The sequence below is a fragment of the Oncorhynchus mykiss genome, chromosome 12 (assembly GCF_013265735.2).
Source record: "Oncorhynchus mykiss isolate Arlee chromosome 12, USDA_OmykA_1.1, whole genome shotgun sequence".
Taxonomy (NCBI): Eukaryota; Metazoa; Chordata; class Actinopteri; order Salmoniformes; family Salmonidae; genus Oncorhynchus; species Oncorhynchus mykiss.
In genome coordinates this window covers 97,333,730-97,357,095 of record NC_048576.1, presented here as the reverse complement: position 1 = coordinate 97,357,095, position 23,366 = coordinate 97,333,730, and the positions used below count along the sequence as shown (strand labels likewise).

Here is a 23,366-nt window from a genome sequence, read left to right as displayed (position 1 = left end):
AACTAGAGGAGTTAATTAATCTAAGGGGCTGGAATTTTTTGAGCTCTCCTCGTAGATTTTGCGAGGACATGGTGTCCCCATGAGTGACAGAACTTTGAGCCAATCACGGCGCAACTAGAGAAGATTCCCAACCCCTATGCTCTGTATTTCCCACTGGCTGGCCCCCCACCGCACCGCACTGAGCTGAAACACCTGCATTTTGAAGCTGCCTTTTTCAAGAAAGCAATAAAGAGACCATGTTTGTTTGCAACTTTATTAACTCAATACTGTTTTTTTTATAAATATATATTTTTTACACTGTTTGCAAACTGATATTTGACACGTATTAATGCCAAAGTAACATGCAAAACAGGCAATAAAAAAAGGCGGGGCTCATAACAGGCCCTGAATAACAGGCCGCCACTGACTGACGCTAATGCACTGACTGACGCTAATGCAGTGACTGACGCTAATGCAGTGACTGACGCTAATGCAGTGACTGACGCTAATGCAGTGACTGACGCTAATGCACTGACGCTAATGCAGTGACTGACGCTAATGCACTGACGCTAATGCAGTGACTGACGTTAATGCACTGACGCTAATGCAGTGACTGACGCTAATGCACTGACGCTAATGCACTGACGCTAATGCAGTGACTGACGTTAATGCACTGACGCTAATGCAGTGACTGACGCTAATGCAGTGACTGACGCTAATGCAGTGACTGGCGCTAATGCAGTGACTGACGCTAATGCACTGACGCTAATGCAATGTTAGTTTGAATGTAAGCAGTTCCCCAAGGAAGAGAAACCATAGCTCACCAGTCCCTAAAAGGAAAAAGGGTTGTAGCTCTTGGCTGGAGCTCAAACATCTGGTCCCGTGTTCTAAAAGCGTCTCAGACTACTGCTGGTCTAGGATCAGGTCCCCCTGTCTTTGTAATCTTTTCCATGATGATTATAAGGATTAGAACTGATCCTAGATCATAACACTGATTCAGAGACGCTTTGTGAATGGAGGAGGCTCAAAGTAGGGACATTTGTGGTATGTAACACAGCCCAGGCCAAGACTGATTACTTTCAGTTTCATTTCCTGAGATCTTCATGGTGAGTCCTGCCCCCAGTTATGACACCACACACACACACACACACACACACACACACACACACACACACACACACAGCAAAGCTTGCAGATCATCCAATCAACTTCTCACACGGCCTCATACAGATCTACAGGGACACCGAGCACCAGAGAACAAGAGATTACATTTAATATAAACACCAGGTACAGAAAAAACATTTATGATGTGCTTTTTTGTGATCTAGTCTGTCCTTACAAGTTAGATCTAGTCTGTGTTGTATATTTTTGTAGGTTTGCTCTCTAGGAAGGAATATGCCCGAATCTAGCTCACAATTAACAACTTGATACTTTATTTGATCTGATCTGAGCTGATCTGATCTTAATCTAGGTCTGATCTAATCTGAGTTCATCTAGGTCTGCTCTAATCTGAGTTCATCTAGGTCTGCTCTATTCTGAGTTCATCTAGGTCTAATCTAATCTGAGTTCCTCTAGGTCTGCTCTAGTTTGAGTTAATCTAGGTCTGATCTAGTTTGAGTTCATCTAGGTCTGCTCTAATCTGAGTTCATCTAGGTCTGCTCTAATCTGAGATCATCTAGGTCTGATCTAATCTGAGATCATCTAGGTCTGATCTAGTTTGAGATCATCTAGGTCTGCTTCAATCTGGGTTCATCTAGGTCTGTTCTAGTTTTTAAATTAATCTAGGTCTGCTCTCCAGTCTTGAGTTTATTGATTATGTTCAGACACAACAACAGTTATAATCTAACTAGCTAAGGACATGATTCAAAATCAATTATATCTATTTTTACACTGAGTGTACAAACCATTAGGAACACCTTCCTAATATAGAGTTGCAACCCATTTTGCCCTCAGAACAGCCACAATTCATCAGGGCACGGACTCAAGGTGTTGAAAGCGTTCCACAGGGATGCTGGCCCCATGTTGACTCTACAAGGTGTTGAAAGCGTTCCACAGGGATGCTGGCCCATGTTGACTCTACAAGGTGTTGAAAGTGTTCCACAGGGATGCTGGCCCATGTTGACTCTACAAGGTGTCGAAAGCGTTTCACAGGGATGCTGGCCCCATGTTGACTCTACAAGGTGTTGAAAGCGTTCCACAGGGATGCTGGCCCATGTTGACTGCAGTGCTTCCACTGTTGTGTCCAGTTGGCTGGATGTCCTTTAGGTGGTGGACCATTCTTGATACCCACAGGAAACTGTTGAGTATGAAAAACCAGCAGCGTTGCAGTTCTTGAAACACTAAAACCGGTGCACCTGGCACCTACTACCGTAGGTAATACCACACCCCGTTCAAAGGCACTTCAATATGTTGTCTTGCCCATTCACCCTCTGAATGGCAACACAGACACAATGTCTCAAGGCTTAAAAATCCTTCTTTAACCAGGTCTCCTCCCCTTCATCTACACTGATTGAAGTGGATTTAACAAGTGACATCAATAAGGGATCATATCTTTCACCTGGTCAGTCTGTGTCATGGAAAGAGCAGGTGTTCCTAATGTTTTGTTCATTCAGTGAAAATGTATATTATTTTTTTATATTAAATGAATCCTGAATAATAAAGCATTACTATCAAAATGTATTATATTTTAATACGTTTACTAGAAGCATGACAGATTGTGGTTGAATATATATCAGCTATTTTTTTCTGCATTAAAACATGGTACGGTAAGAGAGAGATTTTACCTTCTGTTCACTTATAACTTTAACAAGTATACTGTTTGGTAACTATTTAAACCTTGCATTCACTGTCATGTAGTTAAATATTTTATTTCCCTTTAAGTTTCATGTTCCTGGATCCTTCAGGAGATTATATTTCAAACTAACACTTGACTCATCCAGGCGTGGTCCCAAATGACACCCTATTCCCCATTGGGTCCTGTTCAAAAGAAGGGCACTATATAGGGAATAGGGTGGCATTTGGGACTCACTAGAGTGTATTGTTTTATTTAACACATGAATCATCCAGGCTTTATCCCAAATGACACGTTCCACAGCAACAATACGATTTGATCTCGTCTGATTTTTAAAAGTGTGTAACTATTGAACAGGCCATACTAATAAAGGCATTTTAATTAATGATATGAAGAGGGCCTTGGTCCTCCTTTCTATTTGATGTTCTATTGTCACGTTCCACAGCAAGAAAACCAAAAATGTCACTGAAACAGAAACTAACAAAGAGTCACTGACCACAACCAGAATGAAACGGGTGGGGTTTTAGGAGGGGTTCTGAAAGACACTCATGGGGGTGTGACTAGCAATAACAACTGGAGCCTAAAAGACACCCACAATGAGACCCACTAAATTCAACAAGAAGAGGTAAACAAAAGAAACACACACACCAAACTTCAAGACAGGAAGTAAACCACAAAGTGGAGATAAACAAAAACAGGGAAGATCAGATAAAGGAATGTTTGTCTAGAAATGAAAATAGGGAGAGACAACTAAAGGAGTTAACCCTCCACATCTACCAAGACAACTAAAGAAGGTAACTCTCCACATCTATCAAGACAACTAGAGGAGTTAACCCTCCACATCTCTCAAGACAACTAGAGGAGTTAACCCACCACATCTATGAAGACAACTAGAGGAGTTAACCCTCCACATATGTCAAGACAACTAGAGGAGTTAACCCTCCACATCTCTCAAGACAACTAGAGGAGTTAACCCTCCATCTACCAAGACAACTAAAGGAGTTAACCCTCCACATCTACCAAGACAACTAAAGGAGTTAACCCTCCATCTATCAAGACAACTAGAGGAGTTAACCCTCCACATCTACCAAGACAACTACAGGAATTAACCCTCCACATCTACAAGACAACTAGAGGAGTTAACCCTCCACATCTACCAAGACAACTGGAGGAGTTAACCCTCCAAATCTATCAAGACAACTAGAGGAGTTAACCCTCCACATCTATCAAGACAACTAAAGGTATTAACCCTCTACATCTATCAAGACAACTAAAGGAGTTAACCCTCCACATCTATCAAGACAACTAGAGGTGTTAACCCTCCACATCTATCAAGACAACTAGAGGAGTTAACCCTCCACATCTATCAAGACAACTAGAGGAGTTAACCCTCCACATCTATCAAGACAACTGGAGGAGTTAACCCTCCACATCTATCAAGACAACTAAAGGAGTTAACCCTCGACATCTATCAAGACAACTAAAGGAGTTAACCCTCCCCATCTATCAAGACAACTAAAGGTGTTAACCCTTTACATCTATTAAGATAACTAAAGGAGTTAACCATCCACATCTATCAAGACAACTAGAGGAATTAACCGTCCACATCTACCCAGACAACTAGAGGAGTTAACCCTTCACATCTATCAAGACAACTAAAGGTGTTAACCCTCTACATCTATCAAGACAACTAGAGGAGTTAACCCTCCACATCTATCAAGACAACTAGAGGAGTTAACCCTCCACATCTACCAAGACAACTGGAGGAGTTAACCCTCCACATCTACCAAGACAACTAGAGGAGTTAACCCTCCACATCTAACAAGACACCTAGAGGAGTTAACCCTCCACATCTATCAAGACAACTAAAGGTGTTAACCCTCCACATCTAATTAGACAACTAGAGGAGTTAACCCTCCCCATCTATCAAGACAACTGGAGGAGTTAACCCTCCACATCTGTAAAGACAACTAGAGGAGTTAACCCTCCGCATCTATCAAGACAACTAGAGTATTTAACCCTCCACATCTATCAAGACAACTAGAGGTGTTAACCCTCCACATCTATCAAGACAACTAGAGGAGTTAACGCTCCACATCTCAGACAACTAGAGAAGTTAACCCTCCACATCTACCAATACAACTGGAGGAGTTAACCCTCCACATCTATCAAGACAACTTAAGGAGTTAACCCTCCACATCTATCAAGACAACTAGAGGTGTTAACCCTCCACATCTATCAAGACAACTAGAGGAGCTAACCCTTCACATCTACCAAGACAACTAGATGAGTTGACCCTCCACATCTACCAAGACACCTAGAGGAGTTAACCCTCCACATCTATCAAGACAACTAAAGGAGTTAACCCTCCACATCTATCAAGACAACTAAAGGTGTTAACCCTCAACATCCATCAAGACAACTTAAGGAGTTAACCCTCCACATCTATCAAGACAACTAGAGGTGTTAACCCTCCACATCTATCAAGACAACTAAAGGAGTTAACCCTCCACATCTATCAAGACAACTAGAGGTGTTAACCCTCCACATCTATCAAGACAACTAGAGGAGTTAACCCTCCACATCTATCAAGACAACTAGAGGAGTTAACCCTCCACATCTATCAAGACAACTGGAGGAGTTAACCCTCCACATCTACCAAGACAACTAGAGGAGTTAACCCTCCACATCTCAGACAACTAGAGAAGTTAACCCTCCACAACTACCAAGACAACTGGAGGAGTTAACCCTCCACATCTATCAAGACAACTAGAGGAGTTAACCCTCCACATCTATCAAGACAACTAAAGGAGTTAACCCTCGACATCTATCAAGACAACTAAAGGAGTTAACCCTCCCCATCTATCAAGACAACTAAAGGTGTTAACCCTTTACATCTATTAAGATAACTAAAGGAGTTAACCATCCACATCTATCAAGACAACTAGAGGAATTAACCGTCCACATCTACCCAGACAACTAGAGGAGTTAACCCTCCACATCTATCAAGACAACTAAAGGTGTTAACCCTCTACATCTATCAAGACAACTAAAGGAGTTAACCCTCCACATCTATCAAGACAACTGGAGGAGTTAACCCTCCACATCTACCAAGACAACTAGAGGAGTTAACCCTCCACATCTCAGACAACTAGAGAAGTTAACCCTCCACAACTACCAAGACAACTGGAGGAGTTAACCCTCCACATCTATCAAGACAACTAGAGGAGTTAACCCTCCACATCTATCAAGACAACTAGAGGTGTTAACCCTCCACATCTATCAAGACAACTAGAGGAGTTAACCCTTCACATCTCAGACAACTAGAGAAGTTAACCCTCCACATCTATCAAGACAACTAGAGGTGTTAACCCTCCACATCTACCAAGACAACTAGAGGAGTTAACCCCCCACATCTATCAAGACAACTAGAGGAGTTAACCCTCCACATCTATCAAGACAACTAGAGGAGTTAACCCTCCACATCTATCAAGACAACTGGAGGAGTTAACCCTCCACATCTATCAAGACAACTAGAGTATTTAACCCTCCACATCTATCAAGACAACTAGAGGTGTTAACCCTCCACATCTATCAAGACAACTAGAGTATTTAACCCTCCACATCTATCAAGACAACCAGAGGACTTAAACCTCCACATCTATCAAGACAACTAGAGGAGTTAACCCTTCACATCTACCAAGACAACTGGAGGAGTTAACCCTCCACATCTACCAAGACAACTAGAGGAGTTAACCCTCCACATCTATCAAGACAACTAGAGGAGTTAACCCTCCACATCCCAGACAACTAGAGCAGTTAACCCTCCACATCTACCAAGACAACTAGAGGAGTTAACCCTCCACATCTATCAAGACAACTAAAGGAGTTAACCCTCCACATCTATCAAGACTACTAAAGGTGTTAACCCTCCACATCTATCAAGACAACTAGAGGAGTTAACCCTCCACATCCCAGACAACTAGAGCAGTTAACCCTCCACATCTACCAAGACAACTAGAGGAGTTAACCCTCCACATCTATCAAGACAACTAAAGGAGTTAACCCTCCACATCTATCAAGACAACTAGAGGAGTTAACCCTCCACATCTACCAAGACAACTAAAGGAGTTAACCCTCCACATTTACCAAGACAACTAAAGGAGTTAACCCTCCACATCTATCAAGACAACTAGAGGAGTTAACCCTCCACATCTATCAAGACAACTAAAGGAGTTAACCCTCCACATCTATACAGACAACTAGAGGTGTTAACCCTCCACATCTATCAAGACAACTAGAGGAGTTAACCCTCCACATCTATCAAGACAACTAAAGGAGTTAACCCTCCACATCTATACAGACAACTAGAGGTGTTAACCCTCCACATCTATCAAGACAACTAGAGGAGTTAACCCTCCACATCTGTCAAGACAACTAGAGAAGTTAAAAGCAATCAAATTCAATTATTTACCTTTGAAGAACTTCAGATGTTTTCACTCACGAGACTCCCAGTTAGATAGCAAATGTTCCTTTTTTCCAAAAATATTATTTTTGTAGGCGAAATAGCTCCGTTTGTCCTTCACGTTTTGCTGAGAAATCGACTGGAAAATGCGTTCACTACAACTCCAAACTTTTTTCCAAATTAGCTCCATAATATCGACAGAAACATGGCAAACGTTGTTTAGAATAAATCCTCAAGGTGTTTTTCACTTATCTATTGGATAATATATCCACCAGGACAATTGGTTTCTCATTAGAAGCGATTGGAATAATGGCTACCTCTGTACTTTATGCGAGATTTTCTGCGGGAGACACCATGTGACCACATGCTATATACGGCTATTCTTCAATGGAAATGCGTAAAAAGACGTCACAATGCTGTAGACACCTTGGGGAATACGTAGAAAGCGTAAGCTCATTCGTAGCCCATTCACAGCCATATAAGGAGTCATTGGCATGCAGCGCTTTCAAAATATGGGGCACTTCCTGATTGGATTTTTATCTGGGTTTCGCCTGTAACATCAGTTCTGTTGCACTCACAGACAATATCTTTGCAGTTTTGGAAACGTCAGAGTGTTTTCTTTCCAAAGCTGTCAATTATATGCATAGTCGAGCATCTTGTCGTGACAAAATATCCCGTTTAAAACGGGAACGTTTTTTATCCAAAAATGAAATACCGCCCCCAGAGTTTCAAGAGGTTTTAAGTCTATCACTATGAACTGTATTGTTTAATTATGTCTGTTTCTCCCCCCTTCTCTCTCTCTCTCTCTCTCTCTCTGTCTCTGTCTCTGTCTCTGTCTCTGTCTGTCTCTGTCTCTGTCTCTGTCTCTGTCTCTGTCTCTGTCTCTGTCTCTCTCTCTCTCTCTCTCTCTCTCTCTCTCTCTCTCTCTCTCTCTCTCTCTCCCTCTCCCTCTCCCTCTCCCTCTCCCTCTCCCTCTCCCTCTCCCTCTCCCTCTCTCTCTCTCTCTCTCTCTCCCCCCCCCCCAGGGATACCATGGTCAGAACATTGAACAATATGGCGGAGCTAAGAGGTTCTAGTTTTGGTCGTCCCTGGCCGAGGCACGGACTCAAGCTCCTTTTCTGGTTTGCCAACGATTACATCGTCTTCAACGATGACAACCAGATGTTTGCAAATCCCGACCCCAAAGAGGGAGACTTTGGTTTCCATCACTTCCAGAACAGGCGTGAGTGTGAAAACAATGTCTGCAAGAGGCTGCTTCCTTATGATGGCTACCCATTCTATGAGGTGGGCAACCTCCACCTCCCAACATCTAAATCATTGCCTAAATATGTCAGGAAGTACAACACTGGTAACATAGATACCAGCAACATGGACCGCCTCATCATCAGTATGCGTTCAGACAGGATAGTGGATAAGGTCTATGTGACCCAGCACGAGGACCTGAGGAGCTTCGACCCGGTCAACACCTATTGCATCAGCAGGGGGTTGCTCATGATCATATGTGGCCATTCATTGAGTAACTTCCTGGAACAGGCGGGCTATTCCACCCATGAGCAAAATGCAATTATGTATCAGGGCATCGCCCCCAGGGAGTCTGGGGATACTAGGATTGATATGGAAGGTGGATCCAGAGCTCCACCCAGAGCTGCACCCAGAGCTCCACCCAGAGCTGCACCAGGCTTCTGGGAAAGCCACTGTACCTTACTGTAACCAGGCTTCTGGGAAAGCTACTGTATCATACTGTAACCAGGCTTCTGGGAAAGCTACTGTACCATACTGTAGATCAGTGTCCTTTTGTCCTGGTCCTGGGGACCCTGAAGGGGGGAACGTTTTAGTTTATTGCCCCAGCACATTGCTGTTCATCATGGTATGTTCATTTTCACTAATACATTTAGTCATTTATCAGACACTCTTATCCAGAGTGACTTCAGTGCATTAAACTAAAGGCAGATAAACAACAACATCCTGTATCACAGTCATAGCAAGTCAACTGTTTCTGTTATCATTACTGAGAGGGTTGTTGATGTTGGGGTCTGCTACTGGTTAATGTACTTCTGTATTTTAAAATACAAAATACAAGCATTTTAATTAAATACACTTGAAAATACAAGTATTTTGTTGTTTATTTTTCAAACATTGATCTTTATGTTATTTTGTAATTTGTATTTTAACATTTTCCCCCTTCCCCTTGTTGTAATCAATGTAGTTTCCTCTTCACTTCAACCCAAAACATGTGATGACATTAAATCAATGTGGAAAAGGCTGATTGGATTTGCAAGTCAACTACATAAGAGCATTTCATCTAGTGGCCGACAATGAATGCAACAAGTAATCATTCTCTAATTCTTTAGTGGCTAATTCATTGAGTCTATATACCAGATCTAGAGTCAATCTGATCTATGGTTCATGAGTAGATGTTTAAAGTATGTGTTAGCATTAGCATGTGTGCTAACATGCATCTATATGTACAGTGAGGCATATTTAACATAGCAACTATTTTTTTCTCAAAACCATTAAATACTAAGAATCTGAAGTGAATCTGATGTATGTTCATAAAGGAGAAGATGATTCCAAATGGTTTTGAACATTAGTTCTACATATGCAAATCATGATTTGCTAATAGTTTCCTTGTTTTTTTTTGAGATATCAGTACAACATTCAGTGTGGTTCATCTTAGAGACGTCCATGATAGTGATGACAGGTTTCAAGTTGATAGGCCACTGTGGAGTGGATTTACAGGGATTTAAATGGACACATAAAATCTGCTTTGTGTTGAAGATGTGTGTTGGTTGTTTAATGGCGCTGGTTGGTGCGCCTTGTGTTTCTACAGGATCCTCTCACTCCACCTTGTGGCCACAGATGGAACAGCACTCCAGACTGACTGAAGAGGAGAAAGAGATGGAGAGTGACGGAGAAAAACTAAGAGAGGTATGAAGACGCTGACACACATCAGGTCACGTTGATACAGCCTCCCTGTGCTATGTGGTGTAATCCAGGCAGTATTATGTGGTGTAATCCAGGCAGTATTATGTGGTGTAATCCAGGCAGTATTTTGTGGTGTAATCCAGGTAGTACTATGTGGTGTAATCCAGGCAGTATTATGTGGTGTAATCCAGGCAGTATTATGTGGTGTAATCCAGGCAGTATTATGTGGTGTAATCCAGGCAGTATTATGTGGAGTAATCCAGGCAGTATTATGTGGTGTAATACTCTGAGAACACAAATTCCCCTTAAAACCTCTTGGCGCACCGATCAGCGGGATCATTTTCGTCAACATCCGGTGTATTGCAGAGCGCCAAATATACCAAAGCACACCTTAGTTTCTTGTTAATCCACCTGGCGTGTCAGATTTCAAAATGGCTTTATGGTGAAAGCAAACCAAGTGTTTATGCAAGGACATCTCTCTCAGCAGACAAAACATTACAAACAGCTAGCAGCAAAGTAGATTGGTCACGAAAGTCAGAAAAGCAATAAAATTAATCGCTTACCTTTGATGATCTTCGTATGTTTTCACTCACGAGACTCCCAGTTACACAATAAATGTTTGTTTAGTTCAATAAAGATTATTTTTATATCCAGAAACCTCCATTTGGTTGGCACGTTTTGTTTAGTAATCCACAGGCTCTAGCGGTCACGATGGGCAAACTAAAATTCCAAATAGTGTCCGTAAAATCCTCAGGTTGTTTTTACGATAAATAATCAATAATATGTCAACCGGACGGTAGCCTTTTCAATAGGAGAGAGAGAGAAAAGGTCTCGCTCCAGGTGCTCGCACATGCACACATCTGGGGAAACCTAGCTATCCACTGATGTGATCATTCTTGCTCATTTTTCAGAATAAAAGCCTGAAACTATGTCTAAAGACTGTTCACACCTTGTGGAAGCCACAGGGAAAGGAATCTGGTTGATGTCCCTTTAAATGGAGAATAGGCTTGCAATGGAAAAGAGACGTTTCAGAATAACAGCACTTCCTGGTTGGATTTTCCTCAGGTTTTCGCCTGCAATATCAGTTCTGTTATACTCACAGACAATATGTTGACAGTTTTGGAAACTTTAGAGTGTTTTCTATCCTAATCTGCCAATGATATGCATATTCTAGTTTCTGGGCCTGAGAAATAGGCAGTTTACTTTGGACACATTTTTCATCCAAACATCAAAATACTGCCGCCTAGTCTCAAGAGGTTTTAACAAACCTCAGAATCAGGTTATAGCAAGGATCTTATTGAAGACATTTACATCATGAAGGAATCCATTAAACTCTTTGGTTATTCCATATCTCTTTTTGTACTAATCTGAACACAATCTCTTTACGTATTACAAACATGTACAGGACACCTCTAACAGGTCTGATTGGTGACCAGTCTAGTAACTCACCTCTAACAGGTCTGATTGGTGACCAGTCTAGTAACTCACCTCTAACAGGTCTGATTGGTGACCAGTCTAGTAACTCCTTTATCACCTCTAACAGGTCTGATTGGTGACCAGTCTAGTAACTCACCTCTAACAGGTCTGATTGGTGTCCAGTCTAGTAACTCACCTCTAACAGGTCTGATTGGTGACCAGTCTAGTAACTCACCTCTAACAGGTCTGATTGGTGACCAGTCTAGTAACTCACCTCTAACAGGTCTGATTGGTGACCAGTCTAGTAACTCACCTCTAACAGGTCTGATTGGTGACCAGTCTAGTAACTCACCTCTAACAGGTCTGATTGGTGACCAGTCTAGTAACTCACCTCTAACAGGTCTGATTGGTGACCAGTCTAGTAACTCACCTCTAACAGGTCTGATTGGTGACCAGTCTAGTAACTCACCTCTAACAGGTCTGATTGGTGACCAGTCTAGTAACTCCTTTATATCACCTCTAACAGGTCTGATTGGTGTCCAGTCTAGTAACTCACCTCTAACAGGTCTGATTGGTGACCAGTCTAGTAACTCACCTCTAACAGGTCTGATTGGTGACCAGTCTAGTAACTCACCTCTAACAGGTCTGATTGGTGACCAGTCTAGTAACTCACCTCTAACAGGTCTGATTGGTGACCAGTCTAGTAACTCACCTCTAACAGGTCTGATTGGTGACCAGTCTAGTAACTCACCTCTAACAGGTCTGATTGGTGACCAGTCTAGTAACTCACCTCTAACAGGTCTGATTGGTGACCAGTCTAGTAACTCACCTCTAACAGGTCTGATTGGTGACCAGTCTAGTAACTCACCTCTAACAGGTCTGATTGGTGACCAGTCTAGTAACTCACCTCTAACAGGTCTGATTGGTGACCAGTCTAGTGACTCACCTCTAACAGGTCTGATTGGTGACCAGTCTAGTAACTCCTTTATCACCTCTAACAGGTCTGATTGGTGACCAGTCTAGTAACTCACCTCTAACAGGTCTGATTGGTGACCAGTCTAGTAACTCACCTCTAACAGGTCTGATTGGTGACCAGTCTAGTAACTCACCTCTAACAGGTCTGATTGGTGACCAGTCTAGTAACTCACCTCTAACAGGTCTGATTGGTGACCAGTCTAGTAACTCACCTCTAACAGGTCTGATTGGTGACCAGTCTAGTAACTCACCTCTAACAGGTCTGATTGGTGACCAGTCTAGTAACTCACCTCTAACAGGTCTGATTGGTGACCAGTCTAGTAACTCACCTCTAACAGGTCTGATTGGTGACCAGTCTAGTAACTCACCTCTAACAGGTCTGATTGGTGACCAGTCTAGTAACTCACCTCTAACAGGTCTGATTGGTGACCAGTCTAGTAACTCACCTCTAACAGGTCTGATTGGTGACCAGTCTAGTAACTCACCTCTAACAGGTCTGATTGGTGACCAGTCTAGTAACTCACCTCTAACAGGTCTGATTGGTGACCAGTCTAGTAACTCACCTCTAACAGGTCTGATTGGTGACCAGTCTAGTAACTCACCTCTAACAGGTCTGATTGGTGACCAGTCTAGTAACTCACCTCTAACAGGTCTGATTGGTGACCAGTCTAGTAACTCACCTCTAACAGGTCTGATTGGTGACCAGTCTAGTAACTCACCTCTAACAGGTCTGATTGGTGACCAGTCTAGTAACTCACCTCTAACAGGTCTGATTGGTGACCAGTCTAGTAACTCACCTCTAACAGGTCTGATTGGTGACCAGTCTAGTAACTCACCTCTAACAGGTCTGATTGGTGTCCAGTCTAGTAACTCACCTCTAACAGGTCTGATTGGTGACCAGTCTAGTAACTCACCTCTAACAGGTCTGATTGGTGACCAGTCTAGTAACTCACCTCTAACAGGTCTGATTGGTGACCAGTCTAGTAACTCACCTCTAACAGGTCTGATTGGTGACCAGTCTAGTAACTCACCTCTAACAGGTCTGATTGGTGACCAGTCTAGTAACTCACCTCTAACAGGTCTGATTGGTGACCAGTCTAGTAACTCACCTCTAACAGGTCTGATTGGTGACCAGTCTAGTAACTCACCTCTAACAGGTCTGATTGGTGACCAGTCTAGTAACTCACCTCTAACAGGTCTGATTGGTGACCAGTCTAGTAACTCACCTCTAACAGGTCTGATTGGTGACCAGTCTAGTAACTCACCTCTAACAGGTCTGATTGGTGACCAGTCTAGTAACTCACCTCTAACAGGTCTGATTGGTGACCAGTCTAGTAACTCACCTCTAACAGGTCTGATTGGTGACCAGTCTAGTAACTCACCTCTAACAGGTCTGATTGGTGACCAGTCTAGTAACTCACCTCTAACAGGTCTGATTGGTGACCAGTCTAGTAACTCACCTCTAACAGGTCTGATTGGTGACCAGTCTAGTAACTCCTTTATCACCTCTAACAGGTCTGATTGGTGACCAGTCTAGTAACTCACCTCTAACAGGTCTGATTGGTGACCAGTCTAGTAACTCACCTCTAACAGGTCTGATTGGTGACCAGTCTAGTAACTCACCTCTAACAGGTCTGATTGGTGACCAGTCTAGTAACTCACCTCTAACAGGTCTGATTGGTGACCAGTCTAGTAACTCACCTCTAACAGGTCTGATTGGTGACCAGTCTAGTAACTCACCTCTAACAGGTCTGATTGGTGACCAGTCTAGTAACTCACCTCTAACAGGTCTGATTGGTGACCAGTCTAGTAACTCACCTCTAACAGGTCTGATTGGTGACCAGTCTAGTAACTCACCTCTAACAGGTCTGATTGGTGACCAGTCTAGTAACTCACCTCTAACAGGTCTGATTGGTGACCAGTCTAGTAACTCACCTCTAACAGGTCTGATTGGTGACCAGTCTAGTAACTCACCTCTAACAGGTCTGATTGGTGACCAGTCTAGTTACTCACCTCTAACAGGTCTGATTGGTGACCAGTCTAGTAACTCACCTCTAACAGGTCTGATTGGTGACCAGTCTAGTAACTCACCTCTAACAGGTCTGATTGGTGACCAGTCTAGTAACTCACCTCTAACAGGTCTGATTGGTGACCAGTCTAGTAACTCACCTCTAACAGGTCTGATTGGTGACCAGTCTAGTAACTCACCTCTAACAGGTCTGATTGGTGTCCAGTCTAGTAACTCACCTCTAACAGGTCTGATTGGTGACCAGTCTAGTAACTCACCTCTAACAGGTCTGATTGGTGACCAGTCTAGTAACTCACCTCTAACAGGTCTGATTGGTGTCCAGTCTAGTAACTCACCTCTAACAGGTCTGATTGGTGACCAGTCTAGTAACTCACCTCTAACAGGTCTGATTGGTGACCAGTCTAGTAACTCACCTCTAACAGGTCTGATTGGTGACCAGTCTAGTAACTCACCTCTAACAGGTCTGATTGGTGACCAGTCTAGTAACTCACCTCTAACAGGTCTGATTGGTGACCAGTCTAGTAACTCACCTCTAACAGGTCTGATTGGTGACCAGTCTAGTAACTCACCTCTAACAGGTCTGATTGGTGACCAGTCTAGTAACTCACCTCTAACAGGTCTGATTGGTGACCAGTCTAGTAACTCACCTCTAACAGGTCTGATTGGTGACCAGTCTAGTAACTCACCTCTAACAGGTCTGATTGGTGACCAGTCTAGTAACTCACCTCTAACAGGTCTGATTGGTGACCAGTCTAGTAACTCACCTCTAACAGGTCTGATTGGTGACCAGTCTAGTAACTCACCTCTAACAGGTCTGATTGGTGACCAGTCTAGTAACTCACCTCTAACAGGTCTGATTGGTGACCAGTCTAGTAACTCACCTCTAACAGGTCTGATTGGTGACCAGTCTAGTAACTCACCTCTAACAGGTCTGATTGGTGACCAGTCTAGTAACTCACCTCTAACAGGTCTGATTGGTGACCAGTCTAGTAACTCACCTCTAACAGGTCTGATTGGTGACCAGTCTAGTAACTCACCTCTAACAGGTCTGATTGGTGACCAGTCTAGTAACTCACCTCTAACAGGTCTGATTGGTGTCCAGTCTAGTAACTCACCTCTAACAGGTCTGATTGGTGACCAGTCTAGTAACTCACCTCTAACAGGTCTGATTGGTGACCAGTCTAGTAACTCACCTCTAACAGGTCTGATTGGTGACCAGTCTAGTAACTCACCTCTAACAGGTCTGATTGGTGACCAGTCTAGTAACTCACCTCTAACAGGTCTGATTGGTGACCAGTCTAGTAACTCACCTCTAACAGGTCTGATTGGTGACCAGTCTAGTAACTCACCTCTAACAGGTCTGATTGGTGACCAGTCTAGTAACTCACCTCTAACAGGTCTGATTGGTGACCAGTCTAGTAACTCACCTCTAACAGGTCTGATTGGTGACCAGTCTAGTAACTCACCTCTAACAGGTCTGATTGGTGACCAGTCTAGTAACTCACCTCTAACAGGTCTGATTGGTGACCAGTCTAGTAACTCACCTCTAACAGGTCTGATTGGTGACCAGTCTAGTAACTCACCTCTAACAGGTCTGATTGGTGACCAGTCTAGTAACTCCTTTATCACCTCTAACAGGTCTGATTGGTGACCAGTCTAGTAACTCCTTTACCACCTCTAACAGGTCTGATTGGTGACCAGTCTAGTGACTCCTTTATCACCTCTAACAGGTCTGACTGGTGACCAGTCTAGTGACTCCTTTATCACCTCTAACAGGTCTGATTGGTGACCAGTCTAGTAACTCACCTCTAACAAGTCTGATTGGTGACCAGTCTAGTGACTCACCTCTATCAGGTCTGATTGGTGACCAGTCTAGTAACTCACCTCTAACAGGTCTGATTGGTGACCAGTCTAGTAACTCACCTCTAACAGGTCTGATTGGTGACCAGTCTAGTAACTCACCTCTAACAGGTCTGATTGGTGACCAGTCTAGTGACTCACCTCTAACAGGTCTGATTGGTGACCAGTCTAGTAACTCACCTCTAACAGGTCTGATTGGTGACCAGTCTAGTAACTCACCTCTAACAGGTCTGATTGGTGACCAGTCTAGTAACTCACCTCTAACAGGTCTGATTGGTGACCAGTCTAGTAACTCACCTCTAACAGGTCTGATTGGTGACCAGTCTAGTAACTCCTTTATCACCTCTAACAGGTCTGATTGGTGACCAGTCTAGTAACTCACCTCTAACAGGTCTGATTGGTGACCAGTCTAGTAACTCACCTCTAACAGGTCTGATTGGTGACCAGTCTAGTAACTCACCTCTAACAGGTCTGATTGGTGACCAGTCTAGTAACTCACCTCTAACAGGTCTGATTGGTGACCAGTCTAGTAACTCACCTCTAACAGGTCTGATTGGTGACCAGTCTAGTAACTCACCTCTAACAGGTCTGATTGGTGACCAGTCTAGTAACTCACCTCTAACAGGTCTGATTGGTGACCAGTCTAGTAACTCACCTCTAACAGGTCTGATTGGTGACCAGTCTAGTAACTCACCTCTAACAGGTCTGATTGGTGACCAGTCTAGTAACTCACCTCTAACAGGTCTGATTGGTGACCAGTCTAGTAACTCACCTCTAACAGGTCTGATTGGTGACCAGTCTAGTAACTCACCTCTAACAGGTCTGATTGGTGACCAGTCTAGTAACTCACCTCTAACAGGTCTGATTGGTGACCAGTCTAGTAACTCACCTCTAACAGGTCTGATTGGTGACCAGTCTAGTAACTCACCTCTAACAGGTCTGATTGGTGACCAGTCTAGTAACTCACCTCTAACAGGTCTGATTGGTGACCAGTCTAGTAACTCACCTCTAACAGGTCTGATTGGTGACCAGTCTAGTAACTCACCTCTAACAGGTCTGATTGGTGACCAGTCTAGTAACTCACCTCTAACAGGTCTGATTGGTGACCAGTCTAGTAACTCACCTCTAACAGGTCTGATTGGTGACCAGTCTAGTAACTCACCTCTAACAGGTCTGATTGGTGACCAGTCTAGTAACTCACCTCTAACAGGTCTGATTGGTGACCAGTCTAGTAACTCACCTCTAACAGGTCTGATTGTTGACCAGTCTAGTAACTCACCTCTAACAGGTCTGATTGGTGACCAGTCTAGTAACTCACCTCTAACAGGTCTGATTGGTGACCAGTCTAGTAACTCACCTCTAACAGGTCTGATTGGTGTCCAGTCTAGTAACTCACCTCTAACAGGTCTGATTGGTGACCAGTCTAGTAACTCACCTCTAACAGGTCTGATTGGTGACCAGTCTAGTAACTCACCTCTAACAGGTCTGATTGGTGACCAGTCTAGTAACTCACCTCTAACAGGTCTGATTGGTGACCAGTCTAGTAACTCACCTCTAACAGGTCTGATTGGTGACCAGTCTAGTAACTCACCTCTAACAGGTCTGATTGGTGACCAGTCTAGTAACTCACCTCTAACAGGTCTGATTGGTGACCAGTCTAGTAACTCACCTCTAACAGGTCTGATTGGTGACCAGTCTAGTAACTCACCTCTAACAGGTCTGATTGGTGACCAGTCTAGTAACTCACCTCTAACAGGTCTGATTGGTGACCAGTCTAGTAACTCACCTCTAACAGGTCTGATTGGTGACCAGTCTAGTAACTCACCTCTAACAGGTCTGATTGGTGACCAGTCTAGTAACTCACCTCTAACAGGTCTGATTGGTGACCAGTCTAGTGACTCACCTCTAACAGGTCTGATTGGTGACCAGTCTAGTAACTCACCTCTAACAGGTCTGATTGGTGACCAGTCTAGTAACTCACCTCTAACAGGTCTGATTGGTGACCAGTCTAGTAACTCCTTTATCACCTCTAACAGGTCTGATTGGTGACCAGTCTAGTAACTCCTTTACCACCTCTAACAGGTCTGATTGGTGACCAGTCTAGTGACTCCTTTATCACCTCTAACAGGTCTGACTGGTGACCAGTCTAGTGACTCCTTTATCACCTCTAACAGGTCTGATTGGTGACCAGTCTAGTAACTCACCTCTAACAAGTCTGATTGGTGACCAGTCTAGTGACTCACCTCTATCAGGTCTGATTGGTGACCAGTCTAGTAACTCACCTCTAACAGGTCTGATTGGTGACCAGTCTAGTAACTCACCTCTAACAGGTCTGATTGGTGACCAGTCTAGTAACTCACCTCTAACAGGTCTGATTGGTGACCAGTCTAGTGACTCACCTCTAACAGGTCTGATTGGTGACCAGTCTAGTAACTCACCTCTAACAGGTCTGATTGGTGACCAGTCTAGTAACTCACCTCTAACAGGTCTGATTGGTGACCAGTCTAGTAACTCACCTCTAACAGGTCTGATTGGTGACCAGTCTAGTAACTCCTTTATCACCTCTAACAGGTCTGATTGGTGACCAGTCTAGTAACTCCTTTATCACCTCTAACAGGTCTGATTGGTGACCAGTCTAGTAACTCACCTCTAACAGGTCTGATTGGTGACCAGTCTAGTAACTCCTTTATCACCTCTAACAGGTCTGATTGGTGACCAGTCTAGTAACTCCTTTATCACCTCTAACAGGTCTGATTGGTGACCAGTCTAGTAACTCACCTCTAACAGGTCTGATTGGTGACCAGTCTAGTAACTCACCTCTAACAGGTCTGATTGGTGACCAGTCTAGTAACTCACCTCTAACAGGTCTGATTGGTGACCAGTCTAGTAACTCACCTCTAACAGGTCTGATTGGTGACCAGTCTAGTAACTCACCTCTAACAGGTCTGATTGGTGACCAGTCTAGTAACTCACCTCTAACAGGTCTGATTGGTGACCAGTCTAGTAACTCACCTCTAACAGGTCTGATTGGTGACCAGTCTAGTAACTCACCTCTAACAGGTCTGATTGGTGACCAGTCTAGTGACTCACCTCTAACAGGTCTGATTGGTGACCAGTCTAGTAACTCACCTCTAACAGGTCTGATTGGTGACCAGTCTAGTAACTCACCTCTAACAGGTCTGATTGGTGACCAGTCTAGTAACTCCTTTATCACCTCTAACAGGTCTGATTGGTGACCAGTCTAGTAACTCCTTTACCACCTCTAACAGGTCTGATTGGTGACCAGTCTAGTGACTCCTTTATCACCTCTAACAGGTCTGACTGGTGACCAGTCTAGTGACTCCTTTATCACCTCTAACAGGTCTGATTGGTGACCAGTCTAGTAACTCACCTCTAACAAGTCTGATTGGTGACCAGTCTAGTGACTCACCTCTATCAGGTCTGATTGGTGACCAGTCTAGTAACTCACCTCTAACAGGTCTGATTGGTGACCAGTCTAGTAACTCACCTCTAACAGGTCTGATTGGTGACCAGTCTAGTAACTCACCTCTAACAGGTCTGATTGGTGACCAGTCTAGTGACTCACCTCTAACAGGTCTGATTGGTGACCAGTCTAGTAACTCACCTCTAACAGGTCTGATTGGTGACCAGTCTAGTAACTCACCTCTAACAGGTCTGATTGGTGACCAGTCTAGTAACTCACCTCTAACAGGTCTGATTGGTGACCAGTCTAGTAACTCCTTTATCACCTCTAACAGGTCTGATTGGTGACCAGTCTAGTAACTCCTTTATCACCTCTAACAGGTCTGATTGGTGACCAGTCTAGTAACTCACCTCTAACAGGTCTGATTGGTGACCAGTCTAGTAACTCCTTTATCACCTCTAACAGGTCTGATTGGTGACCAGTCTAGTAACTCCTTTATCACCTCTAACAGGTCTGATTGGTGACCAGTCTAGTAACTCACCTCTAACAGGTCTGATTGGTGACCAGTCTAGTAACTCACCTCTAACAGGTCTGATTGGTGACCAGTCTAGTAACTCACCTCTAACAGGTCTGATTGGTGACCAGTCTAGTAACTCACCTCTAACAGGTCTGATTGGTGACCAGTCTAGTAACTCCTTTATAACCTCTAACAGGTCTGATTGGTGACCAGTCTAGTAACTCACCTCTAACAGGTCTGATTGGTGACCAGTCTAGTAACTCACCTCTAACAGGTCTGATTGGTGACCAGTCTAGTAACTCACCTCTAACAGGTCTGATTGGTGACCAGTCTAGTAACTCACCTCTAACAGGTCTGATTGGTGACCAGTCTAGTAACTCACCTCTAACAGGTCTGATTGGTGACCAGTCTAGTAACTCACCTCTAACAGGTCTGATTGGTGACCAGTCTAGTAACTCCTTTATCACCTCTAACAGGTCTGATTGGTGACCAGTCTAGTAACTCCTTTACCACCTCTAACAGGTCTGATTGGTGACCAGTCTAGTGACTCCTTTATCACCTCTAACAGGTCTGACTGGTGACCAGTCTAGTGACTCCTTTATCACCTCTAACAGGTCTGATTGGTGACCAGTCTAGTAACTCACCTCTAACAAGTCTGATTGGTGACCAGTCTAGTGACTCACCTCTATCAGGTCTGATTGGTGACCAGTCTAGTAACTCACCTCTAACAGGTCTGATTGGTGACCAGTCTAGTAACTCACCTCTAACAGGTCTGATTGGTGACCAGTCTAGTAACTCACCTCTAACAGGTCTGATTGGTGACCAGTCTAGTGACTCACCTCTAACAGGTCTGATTGGTGACCAGTCTAGTAACTCACCTCTAACAGGTCTGATTGGTGACCAGTCTAGTAACTCACCTCTAACAGGTCTGATTGGTGACCAGTCTAGTAACTCACCTCTAACAGGTCTGATTGGTGACCAGTCTAGTAACTCCTTTATCACCTCTAACAGGTCTGATTGGTGACCAGTCTAGTAACTCCTTTATCACCTCTAACAGGTCTGATTGGTGACCAGTCTAGTAACTCACCTCTAACAGGTCTGATTGGTGACCAGTCTAGTAACTCCTTTATCACCTCTAACAGGTCTGATTGGTGACCAGTCTAGTAACTCCTTTATCACCTCTAACAGGTCTGATTGGTGTCCAGTCTAGTAACTCCTTTATCACCTCTAACAGGTCTGATTGGTGACCAGTCTAGTAACTCACCTCTAACAGGTCTGATTGGTGACCAGTCTAGTAACTCACCTCTAACAGGTCTGATTGGTGACCAGTCTAGTAACTCACCTCTAACAGGTCTGATTAGTGACCAGTCTAGTAACTCACCTCTAACAGGTCTGATTGGTGACCAGTCTAGTAACTCACCTCTAACAGGTCTGATTGGTGACCAGTCTAGTAACTCACCTCTAACAGGTCTGATTGGTGACCAGTCTAGTAACTCCTTTATCACCCCTAACAGGTCTGATTGGTGACCAGTCTAGTAACTCACCTCTAACAGGTCTGATTGGTGACCAGTCTAGTAACTCACCTCTAACAGGTCTGATTGGTGACCAGTCTAGTAACTCACCTCTAACAGGTCTGATTGGTGACCAGTCTAGTAACTCACCTCTAACAGGTCTGATTGGTGACCAGTCTAGTAACTCACCTCTAACAGGTCTGATTGGTGACCAGTCTAGTAACTCACCTCTAACAGGTCTGATTGGTGACCAGTCTAGTAACTCCTTTATCACCTCTAACAGGTCTGATTGGTGTCCAGTCTAGTAACTCCTTTATATCACCTCTAACAGGTCTGATTGGTGACCAGTCTAGTAACTCCTTTATCACCTCTAACAGGTCTGATTGGTGACCAGTCTAGTAACTCCTTTATATCACCTCTAACAGGTCTGATTGGTGACCAGTCTAGTAACTCCTTTATCACCTCTAACAGGTCTGATTGGTGACCAGTCTAGTGACTCCTTTATCACCTCTAACAGGTCTGATTGGTGACCAGTCTAGTAACTCCTTTACCACCTCTAACAGGTCTGATTGGTGACCAGTCTAGTGACTCCTTTATCACCTCTAACAGGTCTGACTGGTGACCAGTCTAGTGACTCCTTTATCACCTCTAACAGGTCTGATTGGTGACCAGTCTAGTAACTCACCTCTAACAAGTCTGATTGGTGACCAGTCTAGTGACTCACCTCTATCAGGTCTGATTGGTGACCAGTCTAGTAACTCACCTCTAACAGGTCTGATTGGTGACCAGTCTAGTAACTCACCTCTAACAGGTCTGATTGGTGACCAGTCTAGTAACTCACCTCTAACAGGTCTGATTGGTGACCAGTCTAGTGACTCACCTCTAACAGGTCTGATTGGTGACCAGTCTAGTAACTCACCTCTAACAGGTCTGATTGGTGACCAGTCTAGTAACTCACCTCTAACAGGTCTGATTGGTGACCAGTCTAGTAACTCACCTCTAACAGGTCTGATTGGTGACCAGTCTAGTAACTCCTTTATCACCTCTAACAGGTCTGATTGGTGACCAGTCTAGTAACTCCTTTATCACCTCTAACAGGTCTGATTGGTGACCAGTCTAGTAACTCACCTCTAACAGGTCTGATTGGTGACCAGTCTAGTAACTCCTTTATCACCTCTAACAGGTCTGATTGGTGACCAGTCTAGTAACTCCTTTATCACCTCTAACAGGTCTGATTGGTGACCAGTCTAGTAACTCACCTCTAACAGGTCTGATTGGTGACCAGTCTAGTAACTCACCTCTAACAGGTCTGATTGGTGACCAGTCTAGTAACTCACCTCTAACAGGTCTGATTGGTGACCAGTCTAGTAACTCACCTCTAACAGGTCTGATTGGTGACCAGTCTAGTAACTCCTTTATAACCTCTAACAGGTCTGATTGGTGACCAGTCTAGTAACTCACCTCTAACAGGTCT

At 43.8% G+C, this 23,366-nt stretch overlaps 1 protein-coding gene across 1 annotated transcript; it reads left to right on the top strand.

The window, feature by feature from the left end:
- The first annotated feature begins 1,139 nt into the window (after positions 1 to 1,139).
- LOC110539048 lies at positions 1,140 to 8,962 on the top strand. The gene is made up of 2 exons (XM_036939403.1): positions 1,140 to 1,266; positions 8,261 to 8,962. Exon 2 carries the CDS (start codon positions 8,268 to 8,270, stop codon positions 8,943 to 8,945), a length of 678 nt encoding a protein of 225 aa, XP_036795298.1. The 5' UTR covers positions 1,140 to 1,266; positions 8,261 to 8,267; the 3' UTR covers positions 8,946 to 8,962.
- The last annotated feature ends 14,404 nt before the right edge of the window (positions 8,963 to 23,366 follow it).